Source organism: Phodopus roborovskii, unplaced genomic scaffold (genome assembly GCF_943737965.1).
Source record: "Phodopus roborovskii unplaced genomic scaffold, PHOROB, whole genome shotgun sequence".
Taxonomy (NCBI): domain Eukaryota; kingdom Metazoa; phylum Chordata; class Mammalia; order Rodentia; family Cricetidae; genus Phodopus; species Phodopus roborovskii.
The window spans coordinates 15,830-33,884 of record NW_026125236.1 but is presented as its reverse complement, the minus strand read 5'-3'; the positions used below and the strand labels follow the sequence as shown (position 1 = coordinate 33,884).

General features: G+C 39.3%; 1 protein-coding gene across 1 annotated transcript; it reads right to left on the bottom strand.

Moving 5' to 3' along the window:
* Positions 1–3,152: 3,152 nt before the first annotated feature.
* LOC127227490 (high affinity immunoglobulin epsilon receptor subunit beta) lies at positions 3,153–10,057 on the bottom strand. The gene is made up of 7 exons (XM_051191840.1): positions 9,985–10,057; positions 9,104–9,227; positions 8,442–8,576; positions 6,086–6,142; positions 5,276–5,431; positions 4,862–4,960; positions 3,153–3,598 (listed from the first exon to the last, which is right to left on the bottom strand). Exons 1-7 carry the CDS (start codon positions 10,044–10,046, stop codon positions 3,500–3,502), a joined length of 732 nt encoding a protein of 243 aa, XP_051047797.1. The 5' UTR covers positions 10,047–10,057; the 3' UTR covers positions 3,153–3,499.
* Between the last annotated feature and the right edge of the window lie 7,998 nt (positions 10,058–18,055).

Below are 18,055 nucleotides of genomic sequence, written 5' to 3'. Positions count from 1 at the left end.
ACAGCTAATTTAGTTGATTGGAACACAGCTGGAAAGATGGTGACCAATTATAAGCAAGTTTTAGGGATGTCTGATATGAACTGAGTTACAACGGGAATTTGAGGTCTGTATTCTCCTGGGCATGGTCCCTGTCTCCAAGGGCTAAGGCCTTTGGCCTCAGACTACACCACAAGCTTCCTTGATTCTAGAGACTTGGAATCTGGACTAATCCACACTAATGGTGTTCCAGCATCTTCATCCTGCAGATTCTTTCTCAAGTAGCCTCTGTAAACATTTGAGTCAAGCTCCCTAATTGATTCTCTCCTATACATCTCTCACTATTGTAAGAAACAAGACCCCCCCCAACTCTCTAATAACAAATTCAAGACACCTCAAGTAGCAAAAGCCTGACAGTTCTATTTTTATTTCTGCTGAACAAGTCACCAACAGAGAGGCCAATGAAGCTGACAGGAATTCAGTATGAAATAGTGTTTTTTATAGTCCTAAACAGAATCCTTTGCTCTCTCTCTCTCTCTCTCTCTCTCTCTCTCTCTCTCTCTCTCTCTCTCTCTCTCTCTCTCTCTCTCTCTCTCTCTCTCTCTGTCCTTGGCTGGGTGCTTCTGGGGAACAATCTCCCCAATGTCTGATACATCCATCACTCTAAATTTGTTTAGTTTTTTTTTAGTTTAAGTTCTATGCTCTGAAAACTCAAAATCTTATCTATTGTACATCCTGGAGCTCAAAAGTATGTCTTCCTTCCTGATACAAGCGCTCAGTCATGTAGCAGTCTGTAATGTTTTAGCACTAAGATAAACTAAGAGTACCCATGCAAGCAGACACCAGCTGCTAGAAAAGGCAGGGCCCAGTGTCTCCTGCCTATTTAAAGTCTGGTACATTTACATCTATCCATAGACCTCTGATTTAAGGAATTTTTCATTTATATTTTATTTCTTACTCCTACCCATCTCTCATCGCCTCCTATTGGTTGTGTCTCTTGGATAAATCCAGAATGATATAGGCTCACCAAGAGAAGCCACTTTATCAAGCTTGTATAGCAATTGAGGTAGCATCAGTATTATCAACTAGTAAAACATGACCATGTGCTGTTTACCCAATTATTTAACAAAATGTGATTGGTAGCCAGTTTTGCATTCTACTTTCTGCCTCCAGTTAATTACCCAGTTCCACTGGGAAAGGATTGAGGAAGAAAATACCAGAAATTGTTCTTTGTCCTTGGCATCATTTAATTAATTGCTTTAATCTACATGATGCTTTTTGTAAGATTATGTTTCTTTATCCTTGAGAACTTTATGAATGTGTACAACAAAATGTGATCATGTCCACCCTCAATTTTCTTCCTCAAAATTTCCCTCATATTCTCTCAACTTTATTTGCAAGCACAGAAATCAAGTAAAATAATTATGATTTATTGTATAAATGCCAGCTGAATTATTCATAAGGATATCACAAGTGCACTTTGCTACTCTAGTACATGGTGGGAAGACAAACGGTGAAGCAAGAAACTGTGGCTGTGTGGACATATGAAGATTTATAGAGGTGTATGTAAGTAGTTTTTCCCCACCGCCGGTCAGGTCCCACTTCTGTGCCAGCCCCCACCGAGACTCTGTATTTGATATAATTCTGTTGGCCTGATACTTGTTTCTTACCGGCTAGCTCTGTCTTAATTATTACCCATTTCTATTAATCTAAGTATTTCCACATGGTCTCATCTTACTGGAGAGTGAGGCTTGGGTCTGGTCTCCCCAGTCTCTCCATGCTGACTCCTCCTTACTACTTCCTTGAATCCTCCTTGTCTCCTAGTCCCGCCTATCTTGCTTTCCTATTGGCCAATAGTGCTTTATTCATTAACCAGTATGAGAAACATATTTACAGAATGACATCTCCCATCAGGTGTGCCCACTGTGTTCTCTGTGTATGTTCAAGGGGCAGATAACTGAACCATCAAACAGATTTTTCAATGTCTGATTGGGTTCTGTTAGCTAGGTTATGTTATGAACTTCTTTTTGTTTCTTTTAAAAATCTAAACAACAACAACAACAAAGTCATTTTCTCAGCTGTTTTTCTTTACTGCCTCCTATTCACAGTCTCTCTAAGCACTTTTGCAAATGTTCTGGCCCTCTGCCCACACAACCCCAACCTCTCTTCATATTTTGCATTCATTTTCCCCAAGACAGCATGTACAGTCTCTGGTGATTAATTATTTTCTCTTTGTTTAACTTTCTCCACCATACACTACCTGCTGTCTGTTTTTTTTTTTTTTTTTTTTTTTTTTGTACTTTGCTTTTCTGACCAATTGTTATGCTTTCTGGATTTGATCCTTTCATTCCCCCTTCTAAGTATATGAGTTTAACATACATTAATTATATCTCAAAATAATCAAAATAATTCTCCTAGCATTTTTATCTTCTTTATTTAATAATGATCTCTCATAACCATCTCAGAATTAAAGCATAGACTAGGTTTATATATTTAGTTTGCCTCTGATACTCTTCCACCATTCAGATTTCTATATTACTGCTTCCCTTCCTGGCAATGTTATTAATATTCAGTCTTATTAAAGACTCAAACACTCAATATACCAGTCAAATGTTATCTGTTTAACTATCTTTTGAGGTGTTAACAACTTGAACCAATTTCCTCTTTGATTCTTTGATGTAGGATCCTGTGTAGCCCAGATTGGCTTCTAACTCATTATGTAAAGAGGCTGGCCTTGTGCTGGGATTCTAGGCATACATGCCCAGACTATCGACATACATGAACACTTCTTGCCATTTCCATTGACTGCTTTTCAATTTGTCTTCATCAATTTATTTATCATTCATCACATGTGTCTAGCTGAATGGTATATACACTCAGAATGCCCTTGATTTTGTCTATCCATCATATTAGACTGAATGACTTTATAACATTCCCTATTCTCTATTGGTAAATACCACTGAACAATTACTATGCTAGTGAATGTACTGATGGGTCAGAAAATATACGATTTTTGTAAAATGTTGTATCTTTGAAAAAGCCATTATTACTGGTGCTCAAAATATTTCCATATAAAAATTATATATCATGTTAAAACACATACATAAGTAGGGGTGAATAATAGTAGATGTATATCATGTCCAGCTATATCTGTTGAGAATTCTATGAACAACTAAAAAAAAAAAGTATTACCTGATTTTCTAAGTTTAGTTAATTTCTCAGCCTACTTCCTCCTTGTTTTCTTTTTGTTCATGGTCGTAGACATACAATAAAAGCTAACTAATTCCTTGATGGCTTTTCAGAACAAATTTTTGTAAGATTGTGACACAAAAAACAAGAAACTTGGAGTGGATGCTATCCACAAAAGGGGGATATTTAGAGGATCAAAGGCAGCCTACTAAAACATTGGCATGGGAGAATAATGGTAAAACTGACAGAAAGTGGAGCAAACTAATTTTTCCATAATTTTGTAAAAGTCTTTCAGGATTCTACTATGAATTGAACTGTTCTGGTCCCCTAATTCTTAAGAACCAACCGGAGAAGGCATTTCCCCTTTGTCTTCCAACTCACTGTAAATTGGTGAATAAACATTTAGTTCTTCATAAAGACGATCATCTGTGACCTGAGAAAGAGAAAAACCATACTGTATCAATTACTCAGAACTTTCCATTTCTAGAAAGTTTATCACATGGGAATCTCTTCTTTTGTCTTTTTTGAATTTCACCCTACCTCTCATGACAGTCAAATTATTCCCTTAACGTCTAGAAACCAACTCAGATGGGTTGACCAATGGGGGCTAAAAGAAACCGTGTCAGTGACAAATTACTAAAGTTGTCTGTATTTGAAATGGTTTATCTTCTGACTCAGGACAGTGGTCATAAGAAGTGTAGTGACTGGAGTGTGTCTAATGGACATAGTAAGTTCCATATGTCAGAATTAAGTTAGTATCGTGGCTAAGAATTGGAAATCCCCGTGAAGGGTGTAATGAATGAAATGCAGTTGTCACCATGAATCAGGAGGGAAAGAAAACTCAAGGCTTATTTAGAGCAATAGAGAGGGGGAAGAAAAATTACATGGTGGAGGGGCAGAAACAAACAATCTCTTTGGGAACAAAAAAGTAAACCCTAACACATGATAGTCTCCATCACACACCTCACATGTGGCCCCTTCAAAGCACCCACAATTTCTATAATTATAAAGATTCCATTTGTGGCAGAGCGGGGGGACAAGACCAGGCTGCAGAAACACATAGAGGTAGCTGACCTGAACAAGGAAGAGCTAATGGGCCCCCAGACTGATAGCTGGGAATCCATCATGGGACTCAGACCCCCTTGAACATGAGTCTCAGCTAGAAGGCCTGGGCAGTCTAAGGAACCTCAGACAGTGGAACAAGAATGTATTCCTGGTGAACAAAAGTACCTTGGGGGGCACACCCCCCTCATTGAGGGATACTACCTTAACCTGGAGACAGGAGAGAAGTCCTAGTCCCTACCCTACTCCAAATGACTTGACAATGCAGATGACCCCTCCTGGAGGGCATCACCCTACATGTGGAGTGAGGGGATGGAAGGGGAGGGTGGTCAGGGGGCATGAGAGGATGGGAGACAGGGATAGAGGGAAGGAGGGAGGGAGGGATGGAGGGAGAGGGAACTGGAATTGATATGTAAAATAAAAATAAAAATAAATATTCCATTTGTGTAATCCTCAAGGAACTGTGCTAAGAACATGTGCCATTTCAGTATCATAATAAGAATTCCAATATGAGATATGAAATCCTGTTGTTGAGAAAAAGTTTTTCAGGAAAAACATTCCAGAAAGTTCAGGCCATATTTTAAAGGAAGAAAGCACAAACTCTTTAACATCCTACTCAGGGCTTGCTACTGACCTTATTACTCTTGAATGCTTCTCCAATCCTATAGATAGTGAGCAACACAGCACTACAAAAGGCCAGCATGGTGAGGAACAGCATCATCGACACAATTTCCTGTCAGACAGCAACCAACCAACAGGCGAGTCACAGACAGATGTACCCCAAATCCCTCCCCTTACAGAAGCTCCCTCTTTCAACCCATCTTGGGAGCACATCTTATAAACTGAAACATGCATAGGAAGCCAGGAGGTGACTACTTGGAGATGATGACTCTAAGCTTAAGGAATGTAGCCAGGAACCCCTCAAAGTTCATAGCTCTATATTGTGATATGGAAACTCAAAATGGGGGATTGTGTCTCTGGAAAAGAAACGGGGCTTCACACTTAGGTCAGGACCCAGAGATGTTGTGCTTTCACAAGCGATACATACTGTGATGAAAGCAGTCACAAAGCAGCCATCATCCTCATTTAGATCCTTACAGTATTTCAGATAGGCAGAATTGTGGCTCAGGTTGAGAATCAGTATGATGATCCCTATTCCTGCAGCAATGCTGCTGATAATGCTTGCTCCCAGGCTTCCTCTCACCTGCTGGCAGAAGAACATTCAGCTCTGGGGCTGTGTGGCAGCAGCCAGTCAACTGCTCTGTCTTTCAGAGCTGGTCCTGCACAGTAATTCAAAGCTAACTAAACCTCCAGTTAACTGAGGAACTCTTGCAAATGTACTCATCGTCTGGCAAGCATCCCTTCTCCTCTGAGATGCCTTTAAGAATAACATGAGGGCTGGGGATATAACTCAGCAGTGGACCACAGGCTTAAGCATTGCAGAAGGTCAGGGGCTCAATGCAAAGCATGAAAAAAGAAAACACAGCCGGCTGTGCATAGTCTATTCTCAAGCCATCTTTGTGGGAAAGTAATTGCACAGCCATAAGACTATTTAAATATGTATGGGACAATACCTGTGTGGGTCCCATTTAAATAGTGTCAAGACAATCAAATTTCACTGCTTATTAAGTGACACAATTTGTGTTTCTAATGATTTTATCTAGCTTTTGCAAAAACAAAACAAAACAAACAAACAAACAAACAAACAAACAAAACCAAAAAACCTTCAAGCACCAAGGAGGTAACCCACATATATGCACTCTGTAACTCAGCTGATACTGGTGGGTCTTGCTTAACGCCCCTGAAATTCCACTTGTCTCCTCTTGGAATAAAGGATAAAAACGTAACTGTGACTCACCAGATACAGGCTGTTTTTCCTTTCAGACATAACTGACAAAAATCCAGACAAAACAAACTGTTCAAAAAGAAACAGGAGAGAAAGGAAAGTGAGTCTCTGCTGTCCGGGCCATTCCTTCCTCTGCTCTTGAAGTACAAGACTAAGCTTTGGACCCTTCCACGAGACCAGTACTTATTATTATTTCCTATAAAATGCTTCTCAAAGTCATCTGCTTATACGGACCATGAGAATGTCCTGAGAAAATGCAGGGCCTGAACTGCGTTTCGGGCACATGCCTGTGATCCTGGCACTCCAGAGGCTGAAGAAGGAAGGAGCCTGAGCTACTCTGTGAGAAAAAGAAAAAGAAGCATGCAGACTCTTACTTATTAGGCCTTAAACGGGACCTGTGCTCTTCGTTTTTGCAAGGCTCCCCTGCGAGGTTGACTTTGATACTTCCTGGCTAGCAGCATCTGGTGTAGAACTGCAGTAACAGTCTCATTTGTTTTAATGTTTTGTTCATATGTCCTGTCTTTCACTGTCAGCTCCCCCAGGCCAGAAACCTGTATCCCTGCCGTGCATACCTATGGAGTCTGCTCAGTAGCACATGTCCATATAGTTATTACATATTCCATAATGGAAATATGGAAATATTTAGTAAAAGTAAAAATTCAGAGCACCTTCTAAGAAACTGAGATTTGTGTATCCAGGTGGCACTTAAATCGCTAAATATTGAGCCTATGAGATAATTCAGCAGGTAGAGATACTTGTAACACAACACAGGCTCAATGATCTGAATTCAGTTCCAAGATTCCTTAAGGTAGCAAGAGAGAAATGACATCCTAGGATTGTTCCCTGACCTCCAAATGAGTACTGTGGTGTGTGGTGTACACATACACAGAGAGAAAAAGAGAGGAAGGAGAGAGAGTAAATAAATTTTAAAGCTAAAAAGAAAGTTCAAGGAAAAAATGGTAGATGATCAATAAGATTCTTGACCAAGTGACCAAGAGATCTGCAAACTATATGCTTAGCAGCATATCAAACCAATGTGATGCTTTTCTTATATTTAAATATATGTTTATAACTGAATTATCAATAAAAAGTAATACACAATCATAATATGGAATAAAGGAAGACTCGAGACATTGTAGAAATTCTATTACTACAAAGTTGTAAAAATTGAACACTAACTTTCATTTACAGTGATTGCTTCAGGGAGCACAAAGACAGGAAAAGTTGTAAGAGTGCAAATGTAATTTTTCAAAATCAGATAAGCTCATTAAACTGAGGGTGACATATGTGCGTGTGTGTGTGTGTGTGTGTGTGTGTGCATGCACGTGCACGCATGAAATCAAATTTTACACCTCCTATTCACAGAATTCTTCTTTTACACCTCCTAGTCAGAATTCTTCTGGACACAGGATGTGCTCTCATTCAGCCACCTGCTTTCTAGATAGCAGAATGTTTAAAAAGGAATCCAGTACATTAGTGACCAAAAGCATGTCAAGGGATCAACAAATATCCATCCAGTATTGCTAACATTGTTCTCACCTGGGCAATATTTCCCCCTTCCTTCTTAAAGACAACCTTTTGGGCTACTGTGGAATTTTTTAAGATTTAAAAAAATTTATCTGCAAGTGTCTGCAAGCATGTCTGTGTATGTGTATGCCATATGTGTACAAATGCCCAAGACTAGAAGAAGGTTCTTATCCCCTTGAGCTGGAATTACAGGCAGTCATGAGCACTGACATGGTGCTGGGAACTGAACTCATGTCCTGTGGAAGAGCAGCAAGCACTTAACTACCAAGGCCTCTCTCCAGATTTAACTTAGCTTTTACTAATGGATAAAATATATGTACTTAGCATGTGGTTTTATTAATAATATTAACAGCATCTTTTAGAAAGCAAGTCTTAGGAAAATCATTTAACTTCTTAAATACTAATGTATTGTTCTTTTACAATTTCATGCACTCTCAACTTTTTCATTCAATAAATGTGCTAATGGTTTAAACCACATCTAAGGGTGATTTGGAAGCACATTCCCCATAGAGGGATACTCCCTTAACCTAGAGGCAGGAGGGAGGGCCTACTCCCTACTACAAATGACTTGACAGATTTTGTTCATCCCTCCTGAAAGGGACAGAGGGAGGGATGGAGGGACAGAGGGAGGGAGGAAGGAAAGAGGGAGGGGGAACTGGGATCGATATGAAAAATAAGAAAAAATCTTTTGATCTTGTTAATGAATATATATATATATGTATATATATATATATGAAGAGCTGAAGATTTTATCAAAGTGCTAGAGAAATGTGGTTAGACTTGATCAAAAGAGAACCTGTGACCAGAATTATTTCAGAAACAGCTACAGATATGTTCTCACCAGCACTGCTCCCCAGAATGGATAGCCTGCTCTATACGACAGAAGCACTTCATCATCAAAGTCTGACATGTACACTGAGGAGCAGACAATTGTTCCAAAACAAAGGCATACCAAACCAACCAGAATTTGTGTTACCTGCAGAAAACATGAATTTTATAAAGTTAGGATATATTTTTCAAGACTGTCCCAGTTTCTCTGTGAGATTGAAAATGAAAAAAAATCTCTTTAGTGTCATAGGTCTTTCTAAGATTGAAACAGATGTGAGATTTTCTTCTATCTTCTGTTAACTATATTTTTTTAAAAAAAATGGAACCATGACTAGTAGGCTGTACAGCATCCATGGTCAACACATGTCATTCACATCTTTATTTACATAGTTACGATGGGCATGAGTAATTGTTCTTTCTAATTGACAACAGACATTATGTACCTATCCTTCATTTCTTTTCTCCATTCATGTCCCAGTAACTTCAAGTCTTTATGAGAAAATGCTTCTCTCTTCCTAGAATGTGCAAAGTCTACCATCAATTCCTCACTTATCAAGAATGTGACAGGACCTACATCACTTCTCATCATCCCACAAGAGGAAATGTTAATATAACCAAATACTCTTCCCTAGAGGCAGCCTGAATTTGAGTTGAGAATGGAGGCTAGGCACTCACCCCCAGGAACTCCAAATCGCTCTTCAAAACTGTCTGCCATGTCTGCTGTGGTGGGGGTGGTGCTGGCTTCCCTGGCAGAGCTTCACCGGCAGGAGATGCTTCCAAGAGCTCAATGTCAGGTGCACTGAAATTTACAAACTTTCAATCATGTCAACTCCCTTTGTGAAGCTGTCAGAACCTAGAGTGTTATTTGTTAACAGTTTCTCAAAAGAAATTAGAAGTTGAACTCTTTAGTGTAGTGCCTTAGAAGAAGGTGCCAAGAGTCAAAGCAATCAACCGAAGACATTTGAATATTATTCAAGTGTTTACATAGAACAAAAGAGAAGAAAAATTATGCCTCATGCTCTTCTTCATCCCAAGTTGTCACAAGTTCCTTCTACCAATATCTATCTATAATTAAAACAAAACCAACCAAATATGTTTGTCAACTTCAAAGTCATTTTAATATAGAAACATACATGCATTTATTTTGTCAATGTGCACAACTTCAAACCCAGAGGATTCAATCACCATTCCTATTTTAATCTTGGGTGCAGAATTCCATGTCCTAAATTTCACAAAGCTCAACCTGGAATGAAGTCATCATAGAAAGCCTCTGACCCCACACATCTGACACAGAGGCAAGAGATCTGTATGTTCAAACTCCCTGTCTAATACTCCTAACTACAAGTCTCTAATGTTAGAAAAATCTAGTATTCCCAGTTTTCAAGCCGAGTTAAAAAAAAAATACCTTGCTGCCAATTGCTGAGAGACACTAATAATGTATACTCTACACAATTAAGTAACTTACTTGAGCTTGTGCATAAATCTATGAATTGGCATCTGTGAATTTCTCTGTCTTGATAAATAACTTCAATGGAAAAGCAATAGTTTCTGCTTACCTGGGGGATTCTTGTGGATTTGGGAGAGCAAGATCTGCTCTACTCTTATTTTCTGCATCCATTTTTTCATGAACTGAGCTAGCTAAGAAGAAGGATACTGTTATGTGGAGATGTGGTGTGCTCTGGGTGGGCAGTTAAGATAGACTGACTCTGAATACAAATAGTTATCTTCATACAGATAAGTCTCCCAGATGACTGATATCAGTGGTTCCTTTATCTTTCTGCAATGAAAAGTAATAAGACTAAGACATCTGCAGAATAGAGAGCAAGATGGAAAACATACCCACATTTTAGAGCATAATTCCTGCCTGAAGCATGGGGTTAACGGAACCTAATATTGAAATGTCTAGGCACTGAAAAGATAAAAGAAAGCAGAGGTAAAACAGGAGTGCTCTTTAGAAACTTCATCTGATGTCCCTATGTCACAAATTCTTCAATGTGATTTTTGGTGTGGCCTCAAGGCTGAAATGTATGTATTAACACTAGTCTCAATTTCTAAATGTATCTCTGACTACACATCCTCTCTCTTCCCCTTCCCCTCCCTCTCCCCCTCCCTCCTTCTTCCTTGCCTCCTTCTCATCATATTCTCCTGTCTCCCTGATAATATTTGCTAACTGCAGCAAATGATCATCAAAGTGGGACACACAGAATGAACCATGGCTTAAACTAACCAATGAACTATTTGAATTAAGAAATATACCTTATCTGAGTGTTTCCTTGGTAACTGCTGCAATCTTTATAGTGAGAAGAACAGGACAAGGAAAACATGGAGGAATGTGAACTCATATATACAAATGTTAAGAGAAAATCTGAATGGTGAGAACTGGGCAGTATGTCTGCCCAGACAGTTTTCACCCAACTATATCACAACTAACTATTCTAGAACACAACAAACAAGAGGTCTGCCTTGCATATATTACAGTTTAATTCTATGCATGGTTTTTTTTTCTTAACTGCAAGATACTCTGCATGGTGCCCTAATCACCTGAGCTATTTTCTGGGATATAAAATGTCTCAAGGGAAATTAAGATATATATATATATGATTCTAATGTACATATTGCCAGCTCTTTCTTAACAAAATTTCACTACCCCAGCTACTTTCTTTTCTCTGTATCTTTGGGAATTATCACATCTAACAAAAACATTGTACGTCCCATCTTCTTATTCATTCATACCGAAAGGACTCAACCTTCTTGCTATTAACTGCTCCTATCATGGAGAAGACACTATTGAGGACCATGATCCCAGACTTATCTAGCCCACAGTATTATAGATGAGAACAAAGAAAAATGATTATCCGGGGAAGTCATAAGCCAGCAACTGCTAGAAGGCCAAGAAAGTTACAACAGTGCTGCCTGACGGAGCATGCACAGAGTTCAGAGACAGAATTGTCAGGGACAGTGATATTTGAGCCCAGCCTTAAAATGGTTAGCTTAGAAATCACATTCCCCTACCCAACCTTTACAAAACCACTCCTCTGCAGGGTAAAGTCCTGAAGCAATGCAATGGCCCTTTACAGTCTCCTAGTAGCATATAAAGGTTTATGTTCAACACAAAAAGTCAGGAACCCTATCTGAGATCTGGACAGGTAACAGATGAGGGTGCCACTTGTAGCATTTTCACTTGTGTCATGAAGTTGCTGGTACAAAACTTATCCAATTTTGATGTAGGCACTTACTGTAATTACATTTTAGAATGGAAACGTGCTTTCATCTTTTTTTGAATTCAAAACAATTTTCATATTTACTTAAGATATTTTTTTCATTTTGCATGCCAGCCCCAGTGCCACTCCCTCCCTTCTCCTTGCCCTCCACCTCTCCTCTTCCCACCCCCCATCCACTACACAGAAGGGCTAAAGCCTTCCTTGAAGAATTAACAAAGTCAGGCAAGGCCTTCCAGGTTTTTTTTTTTTCTCTTCTTAATGTGAGCATTTATTGCTATATACTTCCCTCTAGAAATGACTTCATTACATTCCATAGGATTTTGTATGTTGTGTTTTAATTTTCATTTAATTATAAATGTGTCTAATTGCTTTTTGATTTCTGTATTGATGCAGTTATTATTCACTATTGAGTTGTACAATATCCATGCTTTTGTATATATTTCTATTGTTGATAGCCAGCTTCAGCTCATGGTGGCCAGATAGGATGCAGAGTGTTAGTAAAATATTCTTATATTTGTAAATAAATATAAATTTAGAAAAACAAACTGAGTGTATCTTTCCATGTTGGAACATGTTGCTATGTGAGAATTGTAACAAACAGCAACTCATGAAGTGCAGATTCAGTGCTGAAAGGTGACTTGTGACCTCCCGTATTTCACACCCCAGTGTTGATCAACAGCTTCATTCTTCCCCTTCCTGAGATGCTTAACCCATTCTGTACTCACAGCCCAGTTCCCCACAGCCATGTTCCACCTTCCAAAACAGCAAATATCAGAACATATGATCAAATGACTTCCTTTGGGACTGGGCACTTATCAAGATGAGCTTTAACTGTATGTCTGTCTGGAAGGAAGAGATAACAGTTAGCATTTCCTCCCCACTACACAGCATTTCTCCTTTAGCACACACTGGCTTTTCACATGCCTCTTACTCTGGCTTTCTCTTTGACTATCAAGTTTCTTCATTCAGTTAGTGTAGGGTGAAAAGGGCCAGGGACAGAAACACCCTGCCTCTAACTAGACTGGAGACTAGGGTCAAGAAAAAAACACCCTGACTCATATAATCCTAGGAGCGGGGGCTTAAAATCCCACCATTTCCTGAGCTTGCCCAAAAATCAGGCTGCTGAATCCCACCAATCCCTAAGGTCCCTGAGCACAAAACCTCACCAATCCCTAAACCCCAAATCCCACCAATCCCTGAACTTGGCCCAGAATCAGGCTGCAAAAGTTCACCAATCCCAAGCCAACATGGAAAGCTCTACTCCCCCAACCCCAGAAGAAAAAAAAAACAGTAGAAGATCTGTACCCTGTTCAATTTGCTGTTGCTTCTCACTCTAGAGGCATCTACCTCCTGGATTCTTCCTTCCCAATAAATCTCTTGAGTGAGGTTTGTTGTGTGGCCAACATTTTTGCCAGAGCAGAGCCCTTCTGTAACAACTGTTGCCAGAGCACAGAGCCAGAGCAGTGCTCAGCAGGGAAAAACGATAACACTTTCCCTGAGCAAAATTTGCTCTACTACAGCAGAAGTGTTATACTCTGGAAATGGAGAAGAATAGAATGGAGCAGAGTTTTAACACTTTCACCGTGGAAACTTTCCCCTGGGAGAGTTGTACTTAACATTGGGGAAACATTTTCCTAGGGCAGGGCTAAAAGCTGCTACACTTACAGTGACTGTGGTATTCCTTGGCTCCTGACTGCCAGCATAGTTTTCCATCTGAGCTGCAATGCTTACAGTCAGAGCCTAGATTTTTTTATTATATTTTTCTTACTTTTCACAGAAAGGATTTTCATCATATATTTTCTCCACCCCCCAAGTCCTCACAATCCTCCTTACCTCTTGACCCACACAACTTCATGTTCCTTCTCTCTCTCTCTCTCTCTCTCTCTCTCTCTCTCTCTCTCTCTCTCTCTCTCTCTCTCTCATACACACACAAAACAAAAAATAAAACACTAAAAATACACACAAAAATTCAAATAATAAACATAAAAGGACACACAAAAAACAAGCAAACAAACAAAACCTGGAGCCTTTTTGTATTGGCCAGCTAACACTAAGCATGGGGCCTTCCCTGGAGTGTAGTTGATAGCCAGTGTCACTCCATTGGAGAAAACTGATTTTCTTTCTCCCAGCAGGTACCAATTACCTGGGTGTGTCCCCAAACTCAAAAAGAAATTTATTTTTAAATCTCTCATGAGCAAATATTTTCTCAAAGTAAATGCTAATTTTATGCACAAATTTTCATGTGAAAGGTTTAAGTCAGGTTATCTTTAGAGGGTATTTTCTGGTACCTTGCACTAAGGAATTACAACCTATGTCTGTCTCATCTCTCATCTCCCCTTTCCCACAATTCCCTTTCAGCCCTTCCTTCCTGTCTTTTATTCACATTTCTATTTCTTAGAGCCAAGCCTGGTTTTAAAGTATGTAATTAAGAGGCCTGGCAAACTGGTACAGATGCTTTTTATCATACTTCAGAGCCTGGTTTCAATCCCTGGAACTCAAAGGGTGGAAGGAAAGAATGTAATCCACAAAGTTGTCTTCTGACCTCCATGTTCACACCATAGGTGTAATCACACATGCTCACATAAAAACAGAAAAAAAATAAAAGTTTTTATACATACCCATATATTATATGGTTTAGAGTGAAACAGTTTAGACTGACATCAAACTCCAGTGTTTCATAGGAAATGTGACTACAGAAATGGCTATTGGACAAATGGCTCTAAAAGTTCAAATGCCAAGTGCAAACTTTCAGGAAAAAAAAAAAAAACCTTCATTTCTTTATCCCTATGCCTTCAGAGATGTTCAGCGCAAGATTCACCCAGTTCACTTTGGCTCTAAATTAGTTTCCTTGAATCCTCCCTATAGGATTTTGTCTTGTATAACAGCCCAAGGTCAGTTAACTACTAAGGTGATTTTCTAAATCATACTAATTCTTATCTGTCTGTCCAGATACCCTCTGTTACACAAAATGGTACTTTTCATTAGAAAAGTAATCATGAATCATGGTTGTCCTCTAATAAATAAGAATCTTTTTTAGATTCTATGCTGTTATAGTGTTACTACTCTTTTGATAAATTTCTATTTAAATTTGAAACAAGCTTGTTTTACATGTCAATCCCAGTTCCCTCACAGTCCCAACCTCCCCTGTCCAGCCACCCCCCCATCAACCCCCATATCATCCTCTTTCTGCTCCACAGGGAGGGTGAGCCCTTACATGGGGAATTTTCAAAGTCTGTCATATCATTTGGAACAGGGCCTAGGCCCTCCCACATGTGTCTAGGCTGAGGGAGTATCCCCCTATGTGGAATGGGCTCCCAAAGTCCATTTGTATACTAAGGATAAATACTGATCCACTACCAGAGGCCCCATTGACTGCCCAGTCCTCCCAACTAACACCCACGTTCAGGGGGTCTAGGTCAGTCCTATGCTAGTTTTCCAGCTTTCAAACTGGGTGCATGAGCCCCCCACCCCCTTGTACAGGGCAGCTATTTCTGTGGGTTTCTCCAGCCTGGTCTTGACTGCTGTGCTTATCACTCATCTCTCTCTGCAACTGGATTCCAGGAGTTCAGATCAATGTTTACCTGTGGGTGTCTGCTTCTGCTTCCATCAGCTACAAGATAAAGACTCTAAGATGGCATATGAGGTAGTCATCAATCTCATTATCCGGGAGGTCATTTAAGATAGCCTCTCCACTATTGCTTAGATTGTTAGTTGAGGTCATCCTTGTAGATCTCTGGACGTTTCCCTAGTGCCAGATTTCTATTTAAACCTATAATGGCTCCCTCTATTATGGTATGTCTTTTCTTGCTCTCCCTCTATTCTTTCCCTGGCTCAATCTTCCTGCTCCCCTCATGCCCTCCTCTCCCCCAACCCTTTCTTCTAACTCCCTCTCTACTCCCCTTCATGCTCCCAGTTTGCTCAGAAAATCTTATCCCTGTACTCTTCTCAAGGGGTCCATGTATGTCTCTCTAGGGTTCTCCTTGTTTCCTAGCTTTTCTGACAGTGTGGGTTGTAGGCTGATAATCCTTTACTCTATGTCTAAAATCTATATATGAGTGAGTACATACACCATATTTGTCTTTTTGTGACTGGGTTATCGCACTCAGGAAGGTTTCTTCTAGTTCCATCCATTTGCCTGCGAATTTCGAGATTCCATTGTTTTTTTTTTTTTTTTTTTTTTTTTCCGATGAGTAGTAATTGTGTAAATGTACCAAATTTTCTCCATCCATTATTCAGTTGGGGGGCATTTAGGTTTCTTCCAAGTTCTGGATATTACGAAAAAAAATGCTGCTATGAACATAATTGAACAGATATCCTTGTTGTATGAATGTTCATCTTTTGGGTATATGCCTAAGAGTGGAATTGTTGGATGTTGAGGTAGACTGATACCCAATTTCCTGAGGAATTACCATACTGAATTCCAAAATAGCAATACACGTTTGCACTCCCACCAACAGTGAAGGATTGTGCCCTTTCTCCACACCCTTTCCAACATAAACAGTCTATAATGTTTTTGACCTTAGCCATTCTAGCAGGTGTAAGATGATACCTCAGAGTTGTTTTGATTTGCATTTCCCTGATGGCTAAGGATGTTAAGCACTTTCTTAAGTGTGTTTTAGCCATTTTAGATTCCTCTATTGAGAATTTTCTGTTTAGTTCTGTATCCCACTTTTTAAATTAATTATTTGATGTTTTGGTATATAGCTTCCTGAGTTCTTTGTATATTTTGGAAATTAGCCCTCTGTCAGATGTTGGGTTGATGAAGATCTTTTCCCATTCTGTGGGCTGCCTTGTTGTCTTGTTGACTGTGTCCTTGCCTTACAGAAGCTTTTCAATTTCAGGAGGTCCCATTTATTAGTTGTTTCTATGCTTCTGGCATTTTGTTAAGGAAGAGGTCTCCTGTACCAATTCATTCATGGGTACCTCCCACTTTCTCTTCTAAGAGGTTCAGTGTGGCTGGGTTTATGTTGAGGTCTTTGATCCATTTGGACTTGAGTTTAGTGAGTGGCATTAGACATGGGTCTATCTGCAGTCTTCTACACACCATCATCCTGTTGTGCCAGCACCATTTGTTGAAGATGCTTTCATTCTCCCATTGTATACTTTTAGTTGTTTTGTCAAAAAGCAGGTGTTCATAGGTATGTAGGTTAATATCAGGATTGTGGAATTGATTCCATTGGTCTACTTTTCTATTTTTGTGCCAATACCAGGCTGTTTTCAGGACTATAGTTCTGTAGTAGACCTTAAAGTCGTGGATGGTGATGCCTCCTGGAGTTCCTTTATCATACAGGGTTGTTTTGGCTATCCTGGGCCTTTTGTTTTTCCATATAAAGTTGAGTATTATCCTTTCAAGTTCGGTGAAGAATTGTGCTGGGATTTTGATGGGGATTGCACTGAATCTGTAGATTGCTTTTGGCAAGATTGCCATTTTTACTGTTTATCCTATCTATCCAAGAGCATGGGAGATCTTTCCATTTTCTGGTATCTTCTTTAATTTCTTTCTTTAAAGACACAAACTTATTGCTATATAGGTCTTTCACCTATATTGTTTGGATAGTGTTACCCCAAGATATTTTACGTTGTTTATGGCTACTTAAAGAGTGATGGTTCTCTGATTTCTTTCTCAGCCCCTTCATCATCTGTATATAGCAGGGCTACTGATTTTTTTTTTTTTAGTTAATCTTCTATCCTGCCACTTTGCTAAAGGTGTTTATCAGCTGTAGGTGTTCCCTGGTAGAGTTTTTTGGGTTACTTATGTAAACTATCATATCAGCAAATAGTGACAGTTTGACTTCTTCCTTTCCAATTTGTATCCCTTTGATCTCCTTTTGTTGTCTTATTGCTCTAGTTGAGCAATAAGAGATATGGAGTGGACAGTCTTGTCTTGTTCCTGATTTTAGAGGAATCACTATGAGTTTCTCTCCATTTAGTTTAATGTTAGCTGTTGGTTTGCTGTACATTGTTTTATTATGTTTTGTTATGTTCCTGTTATCCCTGGTCTCTCCAAGACCTGTATCATGTAGGGGTGTTGGATTTTGTCAAAGGCTTTTTAAGCAACTAGTGAGATGATCATGTGGTTTTTCTTTTTTAGTTTGTTTATGTAGTGGATTACATTGATGGATTTTCATATGCTGAACCATCCCTGCATCCCTGGGATGAAATCTACTTGGTCATGGTGGATGATTCCTCTGATGTTTTCTTGAATTCGATTTGCCAGTATTTTATTGAGTATTTTTGCATCAATGTTCATGGGGAATATTGGTCTGTGTTCTCTTTCTTAGTTGTGTCTTTGTGTGGCTTGGGTACCAAGGTAATTGTAACCTCATAAAATGAGTTTGGCAATGAACCTTCTGATTCTATTGTGTGAAACACTTTGAGGAGTATTGATATTAGCTTTTCTTTGAAT

What these genes read in the sequence shown, in the direction of transcription:
- LOC127227490 (XM_051191840.1), bottom strand. Translation starts at nt 10,046, where the DNA reads ATGGATGCAGAAAATAAGAGTAGAGCAGATCTTGCTCTCCCAAATCCA. An exon ending in GGAAAAACAGCCTGTATCTG is followed by an intron (nt 5,432 to 6,085) that starts GTGAGTCACAGT and finishes TTCTGCCAGCAG; the next exon opens with GTGAGAGGAAGCCTGGGAGC. An exon ending in TTGTGACTGCTTTCATCACA is followed by an intron (nt 4,961 to 5,275) that starts GTATGTATCGCT and finishes GCTGTCTGACAG; the next exon opens with GAAATTGTGTCGATGATGCT.